This window comes from Eptatretus burgeri, chromosome 13 (assembly GCF_056783735.1).
Source record: "Eptatretus burgeri isolate ZD-2024b chromosome 13, Ebu_testis_v1, whole genome shotgun sequence".
NCBI lineage: Eukaryota > Metazoa > Chordata > Myxini > Myxiniformes > Myxinidae > Eptatretus > Eptatretus burgeri.
This window is the reverse complement of record NC_140973.1, coordinates 24,895,970-24,911,671: the sequence shown is the minus strand read 5'-3', so window position 1 is coordinate 24,911,671 and position 15,702 is coordinate 24,895,970. Positions and strand designations below refer to the sequence as shown.

At 45.8% G+C, this 15,702-nt stretch overlaps 1 protein-coding gene across 8 annotated transcripts in view; it reads left to right on the top strand.

Annotated features, from left to right (window-relative positions):
* NME9 (NME/NM23 family member 9) overlaps positions 1-15,702 on the top strand; it is a 71,960-nt gene that overhangs the window by 41,437 nt on the left and 14,821 nt on the right. For all 8 annotated transcript variants that reach the window (XM_085851737.1, XM_085851743.1, XM_085851741.1 and 5 more), the window contains 2 exons: positions 4,432-4,586; positions 8,803-8,993. In XM_085851737.1, coding sequence (XP_085707863.1) covers positions 4,432-4,586; positions 8,803-8,993 — 346 coding nt within the window. The remainder of the gene's footprint in view (positions 1-4,431; positions 4,587-8,802; positions 8,994-15,702) is intronic.

Here is a 15,702-nt window from a genome sequence, read left to right as displayed (position 1 = left end):
TCTCCATATGCAAATTTCAGAAGGTGGAATGGAGTCATCCCAGGTCTCGAAGTAACCACCTCCGTTTCAGTCAGGGATCACGAATCATGGACCAATTTGTGAAGTGTACTTGTTGTCAAAGTTTTGTTCCGAGGGCTCTTTTCAGGATCGACATTGAGTCCCGGATAGCTTCCAACTGCAGTTCTTTTGCAGTAATATTCCCAGGGATGGTTTTTAGGATCTGTGTCAGGTTCTTCATCATTCACGTTTCTCCAATAACACTGAACAACAAAAATTTTTTACTGGAGATGTGTAAAGTGATTTAGACTAATTTGGGTACGCTGATTTCAAAAATCATAACCGTTTTGCTGTATCACGTCAGGATTTGCAGTAACAGAAATATTCCCATTGCCTAGAAGTCAGGATTTCAATGAAATTTACAAAAATTCATTTATTCATTTATTTCATCATGAATGCTTCAAAATTATAGAAATTACAGAAAAACTCCACTAGAATGTAATTAAAAATGCTTTAGGCATTTGGCTTTGCGTTTGTGCTGCTCTGTGTCAGTTTCACGATGCAGGAACCAGCAGAAATCGCCCATCATGTTCGGGTTGTGCCGCCCTTGGTAACGCGTCTCCATGAGTGAAATCTCTTGGTGGAATCGCTCGCCGTGCTCGTCCGAGACTGCTCCCAAGTTGTCAGGGAAGAAGTTCAGGTGCTGGTGTAGGAAATGGATTTTCAGGGACATCCTGGAGCCAAGTTTCCTGAAGGACTCCAGCAGCTGCTGCACTATTTCTTCATAGTTGTCCGCGCGCTCGTTCCCCAAGAAGTTGTCCGTCACAGCTTTGAAGCTCCTCCACGCTGCCAGCTCTTTGGGGTTTAGAGTTGTCGGAAAAGTTTCGTCCTTCATAATCTGTCGGATTTGCGGTCCAACAAAGACACCAGCCTTGATCTTGGCCTCCGACAAGGTGTTGCCACTTTTCATCAAGCCGAGCTTTATGTGGAGTGGTGGAAGGAAAACCTTGGCTGGGTCGACAAGGGCGACATGCTTCACGTTGTGTCGACCAGGTACATGCTCTTTTCGCTCTTCCCAATATTTCTTCGTCCAGTGATTCTTATCGTCTCTGCTATCCCAGAGACAAAGGAAGCACATGTATTTCGTGTAGCCTGACTGCAGCCCTAACAACAGCGCCACCACTTTCAAGTCTCCGCAGATGTGCCAGTTGAAGTCATTGTACTTGATGGAATCGAGCAGCTGCCGCATAGTCTCATAGGTCTCTGTCATGCCGAACGCGTGAGCCAGTGGGACTGATGGTTTCTCGTTGCCATTGTGGAGCAAAACAGCCTTCAAGCTGTTCTTCCCCGAGTCGATGAAGAGGCGCCAGTCTGCAGGATCGTGATCACACCCAAGTTCTTTCAACAGACCGTTGATGTCACTGCAGAATGTCATCGTGTCTTCCATCTCAAAGAACTCAGCCATGTCTCTGTGACGTGCTCTGAACAAGGATATCTTGGTGTTAGGTTCAAGTAGATTCCACTGCTGCAGCCTTGATCCAAGCAGCTCTGCCTTCGCCTTTGACAGCGAGAGATCTCTTACAAGATCATTTAAGTCTCCCTGGTTCAGAAGGTGTGATTCTTGAGTGTCGGGTTCAAAGGTTCATCATCACCATCCTCTTCACCACTGCTTACAGCTATGTTCTGATCAGCTGGAGGTGTTGGAACGGGGTTCTCGTCATCATGAGGCACAGGTTTACGAGCAGAGACACAGTCAGCGTACTTGATGTGACCTTTATTCTTCTTGTTGAAGCCGGCGATGCTTGTGCAGCAGAAATAACAATCATCATGATGATTCTGCGGCTCACGCCATATCATGGGCACCGCAAATGGCATGCTCGCGCGCTTGCCCACCAACCACTGAGTCAAGGTTGTGTGACAGCTTGTGCAGCAGATGTGTGGTGCCCAGCTCTGTTCTTGGTCCCCCACCTTACACCCGAAGTAGTGAAAGTAGGCGGCCTTCATTTTCATTGCTGTAGATATACTTCGCTGTTGATCTTTTTTGGTATACCGACCACAGACATAACAGAAGTTGTCAGGATGATTGGTACAGGAACGCCTACTCATCTTTATCTGAAAGAAAGAAATATAACACAAGTTAACAACAATTGTACGAAATAGACATGTTAAAGACATATGTAAATTTCATTGAAATCCTGACTTCTAGGCAATGGGAATATTTCTGTTCCTGAAAATCCTGACGTGATACAGCAAAACGGTTATGATTTTTGAAATCAGCGTACCCAAATTAGTCTTAATCACTTTACACATCTCCAGTAAAAAAAAAAAATTGAAATTTGTTGTTCAGTGTAATCACTGGTACAATTTTGGCACTCTTCAGGTTTCAGGATCTTTTCACTTCATTTTTTAAATCTTGATATTTGGGTATTTTCTTGATTTCTGCATTGTTTAGGTCAAAATCGCTTGGTACTGACACCTCAATCAGCAATGCCTTCTTATCCTTTTTGTAACTCAATACTATATCCAGTTGCAATGGTTTGTTTTCTGTGTTTACAATCGATGGGATTATTAGGTCACATGTGAGTATTACTTCCATGTTTTCAGTGACTGCTTTTGGTTCATGCTTCCATGAGTTTTCTGGAACTGGAACATTGAGACTTTTGGAGATGTGCCGGTGGATTATTCCACATACCTTATTGTGCCTTTGGGTATGAGTTTTGCTCTTACATGAGTTTTTTTTACATCCTGATAGGAGGTGGCTCTTGGTTTCTGTTTCTACCTTGCAGAACATACACCTGTCCGATTGACTCAGTCCCACCATTTTCTTGAAGCCATTGGTGTAGTGTCCTTGGTCTTGGGCATTTATAATGATTCGTTCTCCATCCCAGTTGAGCTGACCTCTTCGACATTCCAAAGACACTTCTTTGTCTATTCCCAACCTGTCCAACTGTCTTTTTTTTTTTTTTTTTTTTTTTTTAAATACCTTCCAGCTCTTTTGTCATTTTCCCAAATGTCAGTGTTTATCTGTTGATATTCCATTTTATATTTTGCTTTTTTGCAATTGTTGGGGCTGTAATCATTGTTTCAGGTTCTTGTGTGGCATATTCTATTCGCACATATCTTTGGAAATTTTTTGCTCAGTGCGTTAGGGATACCTTCTCTGGTTTGTTGTCTTCGTTTTTGCTTACAAATAGGAGTCGGTAGTCTGTTGCACTTTTCACATATTCAGCCAATCCTACAGTTGTCAATTTGTGCACTTGGCTGAGTTCCATCAGGCCGTTACTTCCTCCTCGTCTCGCTAGGTTTATTCTCGGGATGCGTGTGTGTGTTGTTATCTCTACATGCGGTTTCAGAAGATGGAACGGAACTCTCCCAGGCCTCAAAGCGTGTGTGTGTGTGTGTGTGTGTGTGTGTGTGTGTGTGTGTGTGTGTGTGTGTGTGTGTGTGTGTGTGTGTGTGTGTGTGTGTGTGCATTACGTGCTGCCTCCATGTCCCGAAGCGAGTGCACCAGTTACCCAGAGGGGTTGCCAAAGTTACCCGAAAAACTGCAAACCACAGTGTGTCCCATCGATTGTTTAACATGTGAAACCAGCGTATGACATAAAACAGGATATTTAATAAGTAATGTATTAAACCCTACTGTCTACCTTTCAAACACAAATACCATTCAATAAGATTCCATCACAATGATTTTAAAAGAAACACTCAATGATTTTGAAATCCCCCAGTTACACATACCAGGTTCAATGCTTTAAAAAATCTCCAAAGTTACACATGCCAGGTTTCAATGCAGTTTTTAATTAACTCATGACTTATCTCATGTAATACCACTCCTTTCGTGCCATAAAGGCACATAGGGCTGCCAAGGCAGTTTCATTGGCAAGGAGTACAGTCTTGGACGGGTCACCACTCCAACACAGGTTACCCTGAACGGTTATTACCCCAGGAAGCTGGTACTCATTTTGTCAACCTCAGCAGGATGATAGGCTAACTCAACACCCAACAAGAGCTCAAACTCAAGACCCTAAGGTCCCAAGCCAGCCACCCTAACCACGAATCCAACACCAGGCTAATAGTTCCAATTATGTGGCTTATATTATTGATCTGTAACAGTGTGTCACAGGTAATGTCACTGTGCCTGCCTTCCTGTCCTCACCCTTATCCTGCAATCTCTCCCACCCCCTTGTGGTCGATAAGCTAATTGATATAGCGCATGTATGATGGGTGAAAAATGCCCTCCTCTTGTGTTAAAGTTCTTTGTATAACAAATTGCACTTCACCTGCCCAAGCACTAAAAGTGTTTACCTGATCCACAACTGTCCTATGGACAGAATGATGAACACCTCAGTGCAACAACAGCTTCACTATGTGACCCAAGGTAAATTGTTGGGGAGTCGTATTCACTTTACTATATGTTGTCATGTGCTACATTAGGAGAGGTTCTTGGAGCTGGTGCAGTTTATGACGAGTGGACCATCTCTGATGCTTGCGCTGAGCAGTTCATGTGATGAAGGTGATGCAATATCAATTTTGCAATCTCTGATGGGACCTTCCGACCCAAACTTGGCTCTGGAGGAGCAACCAATGAGGTAAGTACTATTAAAATGAGGAATGTCCACATCACGGTCACGAACTATTTGTTCTACTCGATGGCAGTGGTCACATCTTTGCAGTATTATGTTCCTTTTTACCTCAAAGAGGCTACTAGTGGAGGTTTTTCTGGGGAGAGATAACTGAATGGCACAAGTCTCGAACTGATGAGGTGTTAAAAGTGCATTACTATGATAAATCACAATCCATTTAGTTATGGAGCATTTGATGAAGTGCAAAAGTTGAAAAGGATGTGCTGTAAGTTTTGTTTGCTCCACATGTTTCTGGAGATATTTAATTGCAGTCCTACTGTTTACATCATATGTTTGTGGTCCAAGAATAATTCTTTCTTGCCGAGCAGAACAGGCTAACCATTCTTCTGGTGAAAGTCATAGTACCTGGTCATGACACAAGGGCAGGAAAAGAAAAGCTGAACATGGGAGTCAATGGCAAGGTTGTTATGTTACAACCTGACCAAGTCATCACCTTGGGCAGATTTATGCACCAAAGTCATTTGCTCTGTGGGAGCACACCAAACATGGGCCAAATGAAGATTTCTTTCAAATCCTGGAAATTTCCAGACTTCTGCAGCCATGCGTACCAAATTCACCCCGAGCGTGTTTCCCTATCAATAATCTAACCCCATGGCTACACAGGGTTCCCCAAGGGGTTGTGTGGAAGAGGGGATGGGGACAGTCAGGTCAGGTATGAGAGCATGTGCCAGAACAGCGCGTCGCTGCGTCCACTTTCCGCCGGTACTCCAGGGGCCTCCGTCTGGCCATCCCCCAGGCAGATGCCAGGCCCATCCCCATCTCCTTGAGATGATGGTCAACCTGTTGCAACCATGAGGCACGTGGTCGGCCCACTGGCCTCCTCCACTCATGAGACTCCCTCGCTGAGAGAATCTGGTGAGCAGGATCAGTGTCAGGAAAACGAGCCAGATGTCCATACAGCCGCAACTGACGCTCACGGACTATGCAGGTAACAAATCTCATCCGAGTCTCTCTCGGCAACCGCTCGTTGGACACAAAATCCGACCAGCGATAGCCAAGGATTCTCCGAAAAGACCTGGTACCAAAGGAATTAAGTCTCCGTCTCAGATCCTTGGTCAGAGTCCAAGTCTCGCATCCATAGAGCAAGACTGGAAGTACCAAGGACCTGAAGACTCGGACTTTCGTCCTCCCGCACAGGTACCGGCAGCGCCACACCCCATGATCCAGTGAATCCATGACTCCCCAGGCCCGACCCAGACGTCTATTGACCTCTGACTCGCAGCCAGCAGAGACATGAATATCACTGCCAAGGTAAGTGAATCTCTCCACGACCTCAACATCCTCACCACAAACAGACACAGACAGGACAGCAGCATCCAAGATGTCACCGAAAGCCTGGATCTTAGTTTTGACCCAAGAAACCCGTAATCCCAGCGGCTCCGACTCCTCATTCAGCACCTCGAGGGCCCCCAAAAGGATGTCTAAAGTCTCCGCAAAGATGACTGCATCATCTGCAAAATCAAGGTCCGAGATCTTGACATTCCCAAACGATGCACCGCAACTTGATCTCTCCGACATCCTCCCTAAAATCCAGTCCATACAAGTGCTGAAAAGTGTGGGGGCAAGTACACATCCCTGACGAACTCCAGTAACAACTGGAAATAAGTCAGAGATGGTACCACCACACTTCACAGCACTCTCAGTACCAGAGTAGAGTTCAGACATCAGATCGATCAGTTTTGGTGGCACCCCACGAAGACCACGAATCCTCCAGAGGACATCCCGATTCACTGAATCTAACGCTTTACAGAGATCAACATAGGCTGCAAGCAGCCCCTGCCGAAACTCTCGTCTGCGTTCGGTGAGGACACGAAGAGCAAGGATACGGTCAATCGTTGACCTCTTTGGTGTAAAGCCTGACTGCTATGGATGCTGGTGCTCAAGCAGATGGTGGCGAACCCTGTCAAGAATTATCCGAGCAAAGACCTTGCCCGGCACTGAGAGCAGCGTCACCCCTCGGTAGTTGTTGCAGTCTTGGCGATCACCCTTCCCTTTCCAGAGAGGGACAACAAGGCCCCTCTTCCAGTCAGTTGGGATGATGCCTGTGTTCCAGGCAGAGCACAAAACTGCATGCAATGACACGAGTGCAGCATTTCCACCAGCCTTGAGAAGTTCGACATGGATGCCACAGATCCCTTATCCTTAATCCTTAATCTCATGATACGCTCGTTGACCGGTGTTACCTCAATTATCATTGGGGTCAGCTTATTGGACACAGCTACAGCAACTCCTTGGGTATGGTAACCATCAGAGCGACCAGACCAATAGTAGGTGTAACCACCCACCATTATCTCGCCGCAATCCGGTCTCCGAACCTCAGAGAGAGCTGCAATCCCGATGTCCAAACGCTTGAGCTCAGATGATAACAGAGACAGGTGATCATCCTCTCTTAGGGATAGGACATTCCAGGCACCCACCCGAAGGGACCGCCTCAGGTTAACCCAAGGAGACCACCGTCTGGTGGACGACACCTCAGCACCACTCCGACACACTCTCCCGCAATCTGACCCAGGGATGTTACCCCATGGTTTCCCTCCTATCAAAGAATGGGGGTCCCGAAGGCTTTGCCCCAATCCCGTCATCCGGTGAGCTGCCCTGTGAAGGGAAGCTGCACAGGAGGTACTCCCACGGAGTGGGTTTTCAGATCTTTTTGCGTTTTTGTGTTTTGCGGAATGAAGGGTTTTACGGTGGCCGGAGTGCAAATCCTGCCACCAACCTCCTAATAAGAAGTAACCCAACTGCAGGAGGACGTCCGCAGACACAGTTGGGCACTAGATATGGATGGCCATTGGCTCACAAGGAGCTCCTCCGCCCTTTGACAGGTTTTGTTTTTAATCCTGCTGGGTGTCCATATCCAAACACCCTCCTCACCAGAAAACCTGGTTGGGGAGACGGTTTAGTCGCCGACAACCCGACCATGGAACAGGTTAGTACAGGTTTACATGGTACCTGTAGCAGGTCACAGATCGAACCTGACCTGACTTACATCACAGTGGGTTACAGTAAATCTTAATGTGTCAGCAAGTGGTGGTCGCATTCTACCACTTGCGATCGAGAGAGTAATGCCGAATGTAATCAATGAATTGTGCAAGCAGTTCGTGAATAAAGCTTAGGGATTAGAGTATGACTACTACTCTGACTACAATGGCCCCAATTATTCCCACCTTCGTGGGGGGTCTGCCGGCGAACGTTTTTGGTCCAAGTCTTTTACGAACAGTCTGGTCAGGCTTGATATTTAAGTAAAGGTGGTTGGGGAAGGAATTTATAATTTGTTCAGGCTACTGCCGATAACTCGCCTATTCTTCATGGTAGATACAGTGAGATCTTTAACATCCACCAACTCGTAGTTCTTGGAGAGGATCCTACAGCTTAACGTCCATGATGAATGGCACACACATTGATGAATTGTCCTGTATACAAAACAAATTTGGGCCCAGGGATAAGCAGCTCAAAGGCGAGTGTGCCTACCTTTACACTATCCTTTGAGGGCTCAATATTGTATCTTAAAAGGTTACAATAAATGGTAATCTCACGAATGCATGCACACATTTTAGGTGGGGTTTATTTTTTCTTTGTTACCTCCACCACCGAAGGTGAAGGAGGTTATGTGTTCACCCCTGTCTGTTGTTTGTTTGTGTGCAGGATATCTCAAAAAGTTGTGGATGTGTCCAGATGAAATTTTGTGGACAGGTTGGGTGTTTGACATGAAATTATTCGATTTTAGTGAAGATCCGAATCCGGATCTGGATGCGAGTTATTTAATTTTTAAAGTTATTCTTCACCATTGAGAGATAGGGCCAAAAACGATATGGTATTGTATGGCATGATATTTCAAAAATGTATTGGGCCTGATATGTTCTCATGGATCAGGCATTACGTGGCGGAGGTATGCGCTCCACCGAGTGCCCTTCTAGTTATATCTGATAATGTAATTCCACCACACAAAAAAAGAGCTGCTGATCAATCTTATATTATTTTTTAATATTACTATGGGATTACAAAACATTTCAAAATGTTTTTGTTTCCAATGAGCCAAGCCTTCAGAATGTAAGGTGGAGGAAAAGCATTTGGATTGTTTTGTCATGTCAGTTGAATGTGAAACCGATATTTCGTGAAGGACATACTCAATTGTGTAATGGAGGGCATGTAATCTCTTTTGTAGTCTACGTGCTCAGTATGGAACTGATAGCATGGCGAACGCTGTGCATGGCAGCACAAGTATCACACAAGCTGCTCGGGAAATAGCCCTCCTCTTTCCTTCACTTGCCATGTCTGGGAAGAGATGCTCTCCAGAAGTAGTGCCACTGGAAAAGACCCTAGCCATCATCCGTCCACAGCTACTATACAAGAAAGGTAATTTCTTTTAATAGAATTCTCATTGGCCACAATCAAACAGATTTCACTTTTCATTGAAATATTGTCTTTTGTTGGATGGGTTGCCAGCTCAATAGTAAATACACCTTTCTACTCCACAGACATTTGGTTCATCAATGTCTTCTTTCATGAGGATATAGAAAACACATGGCTTCGATATGGGGAGATTGACCTGGTGGTATTCCTGAGGTTGTGGGTTCAAATTTGTCTTTTTTGTATACCTTGTTGAGGCTCGTATGAGAGCGAACACACAACGCACAGCGAGGTGGGGGGGGGTGGGGGGCATGAGACAAGAGGGGTGGGAGTGGGAAGGACAAAACAGTGGGGAACAGAGACATTAGGAAGCCTGGTGTTGGCTTCGTGGTTAGGGTGGCGGCTTGGGATCCTAGGGTCCTGAGTTCAAGCCCCGTTGGCCGCTGAATTAATACACCAGGAGGTTGACTCAGCCTGTCATCCTTCCGAGGTCGGCAAAATGAGTACCAGTGTACTGGAAAGGGGGACACTGCATCAGCGGAATAGCCGCCTCCCAACTAATGATGCAACCAGCAGGCACAGGCTGCACTCGATAGAGACAGAGACATTAGGAGATCTGTGGAAGGGGGAGGGATGGGGCAGGGAACATTGGGTGTACAAGATGGATATTACAGGGACTTTCAGGAAGGAAAGCAGGGAATTTGAAGGAGTTGGGTTTAGGGTGGATTAACGGGGGCAGAAAAGATCGAGGATTTGGATGGGGGATTTGGATAAGAGGTGGTGGTGAACAGCTGTTTTGAAGGCCTGGAGGGAAGAATGGGATTGAACAGAGTGAGAGAGTTTATTGCAAAGGTGGGGGAAAAAGAGGAATGAAAGAGTGAAGGTGAGCAGTGATTCGTGATTTTTTGTAGTTTTACCAGAAGGGGGTTGTTGGCGGACCTTGAGCGCCCTGCGGAAATATGGTGGAGACAAATCGCAGACAGGGCGAGACTGGTGAGGAGACGTTAGAAGACAGAAAGACCACCGGCCTGCCTGCGGTGAGAGAGAGAGACCCAAAAACTCAGCTTCATCGCGGGAGATACCCATGATCCAAAATGCCTTGGTTTCAACAGCGTGAAGCCGAGAAAGGTGGGAGGCAGGAGCACCAGCACAGAGGGGAGAGCAGTACTTAATCAGACTGTGGACGAAAGCTTTGGCGTCAGGAGCTCAGGTGGGCCGTGGAAGGAGTTTGCACGACGGAGGATTCCCAGTCGGCGACTGGCTTTGAAGGCCAGGTTGGAAATGTGGCATTCCCAGGAAAGATCTTGTCAAATGGTGAGACCCAGAAGCTTGAAGGAAAGGAATTCTTCCAGAGGATTGTTAAGAAAGTAGGTTGGGGGGGGGTACCAAACAGTCCTTTTGGAGAAACAAAGTGAGAGTGTGAGATTTGTCCTGATTGAAAGGCATGTTCCCCCTGTTGGACCAGTTTGTGATTTTGCCCACATCTGCAGAGAGTGAAGCAGCTGCTGCTTGCTGGTCTGAGGAATGACAGGTGGTATGGCAGAGGGTGGAATCATCAGTAAAGCGATAACGAGGATTTTCCAGAAAGTCGGAGAGATCATTGATGAAAACCAGAAAAAGAACAAGGCCCAGAACGCTGCCTTGAGGAACTCCAGCCTGGACAGGAAGAGGGGATGAATGAACTCCATTTAGGGTTAGGGCCACACGTTTGCTACGGCATGAGAGGAAGTCTTTGAACCATGAGTGGAGATGGCCTTGGATAAAATAGGAGGAGAGTTTGGTGAGCAGGGCAGGGTGCCAGACCGTGTCAAAAGCACGCGATATGTCGAGGGATATAGCTCTGATTTCATGTCTGGCATTGAGGACCTCCCTCCATTGTTGGGAGAGCAGAAGCAGAATATCCAGGGTAGAGTGACCTGGTCTGAAACCAAATTGATGATCAGAAATCAAGCCATTGGAGAAGAGGAAGGATTTAATGTTAGGGTTAGGGATTATGGATTCCATAACCTTGCTGATGATTAGCAGAAGGCTGATTGGTCTGTAGTTGCAGGGATCTGTGTTTGCACCTTTTCTATGCAGGGCAGTAATGTTTGCTGATTTCCAAGCAGATGGCAGATGACCTTGATCAAATGAGAGGGTGAATAGAACAGACAGAGGGTGAGCAAGAGCAGAGGAGAAGGTTTTTTAGGACACGGGGGCTGATGCCGTCTGGACCGATTGCAGAATCTGAGTCAAGGTTTGACAGCAAGCTCTCCACTTTTTCAGACGAAAAGGACACAGAGTTCATGGACAGCTCGCTGTGTGCGACTGGCTAAGGTGGGTACAGAAAGTGATGGGTTTCGGACACAAGATTTTGATGCAAACACCGAGTTTAGGCATTCAGCCTTTTCACGTGCGGTATCTGCAGTGCAGCCATTTGTGGTAAGGGAGGGGATGGAGGGGGAACAGACACCAGAAACAGATTTTATTAGATGCCACCAGGATTTCGAGGAGGGAGAGAGGTTTGAGAGTTCAGACTTAAGCTTAGAAAGATGTTGTTTTCTGGCTCTCCTGAGGGTATATACACACCTGTTCCGAGCTTTATGGAAGGAACTGAGATTACCCTCAGTTGGGTTTTCTATCCATGAGGCAAAGGCAAGTTGTTTCAGGCCAACTGCTTCAGTAAACCAAGGGTGGGAGGAAGGGTAGGACAACTGAAGACGAGAGGGGATAAATCTGTGCATGAGGGAGAGCAACTTTCTTTGAAAGAATTCCCATGATGAGTTGATGTTGGAGAAAGTAGCGATGGGCGACCAGTCTCGAAGTTTAATGGCTGCTTGGAGACCCTGCCAGTCGGCTTGAGTGAAATGCCAGACTCGACGGCGCTGAGGTGGTTCTCTGCTAACAGCCAGAGAGATGTCCACTTTGACAAGCACGTGGTCAGCAGAATCGATTGGAGCGGAGGAAGAACAGCAGATATTTTCAGGGAAATTTGTCAAAATCAGATCCAGAAGAGATGGAGTACCATTGGTTGAGATCCCAATGATCGGGAAATTGACCGATTGAGTCACAGAAAGCTTTTGCTGAAGTGCCATGACAGGTGAGAGAAGTATCCACACCAAGCCAACTGGCATGATGACAATTGAAGTCACCACATTTGAGAGAGATAGAGATAGAGATAGAGATAGAGATAGAGATAGAGATAGAGATAGAGATAGAGATAGAGATAGATATAGATATATAGAAGTTGGAGCCTGGTGTTGGCGCAGTGGTTCGGGCAGCGGCTTGGGATCCAAAAGGTCCTGAGTTCAAGCCCCGTTGGGCCACTGAATTAATACACCAGGGGGTTGACTCAGCCTGTCATCCTTCCGAGGTCGGCGAAATGAGTACCAGTATACTGGGCCGGTGTATACCCCGGTTAAAATAGGTGTACCATATCCCTGTGTCGTAAGAGGCGACCAGGGTTGCGTCAGGAAGGGCATCCGGCGTAAAACATGTGCCAAATCACTATGCGGATCATAGGGTTGATCCGCTGTGGCGACCCCTAACGGGAGCAGCCGAAAGAAGAAGAAGAAGATATATATAGAAGTTGGTTCATGTTTTCTGATAGTGAGGTGTAAATAGAGTCATCACTGTTTGGTGGATGGTACAGGACACATATAAACATTAGGTGGGAGTGGAGGGAAGCTGTAGTCAGAGGTATTCCTGGGGGTGTGGGGGAGTGAGGGTGGTGCATGGAGAGTGAGGCATAGTCTTTGATGAAGAGAGCAACTCCTCCACCAGGACGAGGCTCAGGTCTGTCATACCGGAGGAGGAAGTAACCAGGGAGAGCTACTTGGGAGTCAGAGACGTCTTGAGGGTGGAAACAGATCACGTGGTTACGGGGGAAAGCACGTGGCTTTGGGAGGTGTTTTGTCAAGAGTGAATTAATTTATTTTAAATAAGGATTGCATAACATTCGGAAAAGGGAAGGTTGAAGTAAAATCGTGGAGGTGTATGGTGAATTTGGAACGATAAACGCAGAGTGAAGCCGATGGGTCGATGAAAAATATCAGGAAGAGGGTGGAGAGATACGTACGTGGTTACAGGAGGTGTATAGATAGAAAGGATACAAGGAAGATTTTTATTTTTTGATGGATTTTTGAAGAATAGGTAAGATTCAGGAATAGAAGGTTGTTGGAATAAATCTATGAAGGAAATAGCCAATGTGTCAGCTCAAGTAGAATAAAGATGGTGTGCTGGCAGAAGTAGGAAGAAGAAGAAAAAGAAGAAGGATCAGGACCTTTGGGTATGCAGGGAGAAATGTAGTTTTTAATTTTTTTTTAATTTAAAGGTCCCCTGACACGCAAAAGTACTGAAATTTCCTTTATATATGTCCTATAGGAGTTTTTCATCGTGATTTCAGATCTGACAATGCTTTTCACAATACTCATTCTGTAAAGTTAAAAAAAAAAAACTTCTTCGGGAACGCCCCTAAAAATTCTCCTGAAAGGGGCGTAACCCACATGACGTCAACTACAGGATTACAAAGGCTGCACGTAAATTACTCGGGTTGGTGGTCTACACGATTCTATTGGCTTTTTGTGTGTTTCCACATTTGATTGGTCGACTCAATCGCTTCGTTCATTTCTGCTTTAAAAAATCGAACATTTGGTTTTGAATAATGGATAGCATGGACTTTCACTTGTCTGGTAACGACAATGAGTGTGAGAGAAATGAAGGATTTTGGTCTGAATCACATGGAGAATTGTCGGATAACGTAGTCGTGGGAGGTGAAGTTCAGGCAACTGGAAATGAAATACGGCCTTAGCAGTTCGAGCCCGAAGCAGGACAAGCAGAGGAAAATGGCGATGAAATTCCCAGCGTTCATTATGATCGGGAGGACATCGAAGGAAGACTTGGCAATAACAACTTGTTAGACTAAATCCTATTCGTAATTCAATAATGTAAATTCGACTTGCATACTGCTCGATATCAGAAATATTTTAGTGAGGTGACGTGACCAACGCAGCGCAGCACAGCGGGCATGGTTCTCCGCGGTGAATAAATCGCAAGCAAGGCCGGCGCATGTCATCGGCCGTGTTTCTCCATGCATAAAACGAAGTAATCTCGCTGTCCAGATACGATGAAAACTTGTGTGCAGAACACACCTTGTGACACAATTGTCTCGAGTTGTCCGATAAATCTGACGTTCTGTTGCATTTTTATTTATTTTGTTCCTACTGTTGTCATGTAGCACCAGTATAAAATAATAAGCCTGGTGTTGGCTTGGTGGTGAGGGTGGCGGCTTGGGATCCTCGGGCCCTGAGTTCAAGCCTCATTGGCCGCTGAATTAAAATACACCAGGAGGTTGACTCAGCCTGTCATCCTTCCGAGGTCGGCAAAATGAGCACCAGTGTACTGGTAAGGGGGACTCTGCATCAGCGGCATAGCCGCGTCCCAACCAATGATGCAACCAGCAGCCACAGGCTGAGAGAGAGACAGACAGAGACAGACAGACAGAGACAGACAGAGACAGACAGAGACAGACAGACACAGACAGACACAGACAGACACAGACACAGACACAGACACAGACACAGACACAGACACAGACACAGACACAGACACACACGATGAAGAAAAGAGAATAATAAAAGAAAGCTACAGCACGTCAGATTTATCGGCCTAGTCGGACGGACGACGGATTTATCGGACTACTCTAGACTCTAGAGATCTCGAGTCAATCCACTCTGTGTGAGTTTCTGTATGTGACGTCAAGACTGCGATTCGCTGGTCAACTTTTTTTTTAGGGGTGGGGCATAGCAAGTTGTGAAAAGCACCAGAAATGATGGAAATATTGCTCTAATTATCCCATTTTTTATTTAAAAAAAAAAAAAAACATGGGTGATTTCTTCACGAGGAAGGTCAAGTTAATATATAAATAACCAGAAAGTTTTGCATGTCAGGGGACCTTAAAGCACCTTGCATGGCAGAGCCACCCTTGACATAAATCTGGAGTGATATATTGACATGCCTCCTCCATTGCCTGGAGATGTGCTGCCTGCTTATGGGGGATTATGTCATACACTTTCCAGCACCAGGTGGAAAAAAACTGCTACTCTATGGGATTTAGGAAGGGAGTGTAGGGAGGGACGAACACCATTGAGAAGTGTGCATGAGCTTCAAACCACCCTCAGACAAGCGAAGAATGGTGAAACCCAGCATTGTCCAATACAATGACAGTTTAACAGATCTAACCCTTCCAAAACTCTCTTCTGGGGATAAGACTTTCATACATTGAATTTAGGAATACCAGCAGGTGTGCTGTGTTATATGAGCCTATGGTGGCATTATCGGAGATTACACCATTTCTCGAAATGGCAGCACACATGGTTATATTTCCTCCATGTTTGCCCGAGCTCGCAACTCGATGAAATTGCTCGTATCTCATTTGACAGATTAAGTGTTTGTCCTCTATGTCGGCCTCTTCGAGCTCCAGCTTGTCTTCCCTCTCGTACCAGCTCCATTTCTCTCCCACAACTGAGTTCATCTCTGGCCCCTTTTATTAATGACTAAAGTCTGAAAGATGATTGAAAAATTTGCATTTGCACACGTGAAGTGTAAATTAATGCAATATTGGAATTGATTGTTTTCACTTGCAAACATATGGATTCAATAAGAAAACGATGAACTCTCACATTAATGTTGTGCTAAATGTAGGGATTTGTATTAAGTGTTTTGCAAAAGTGTGTTT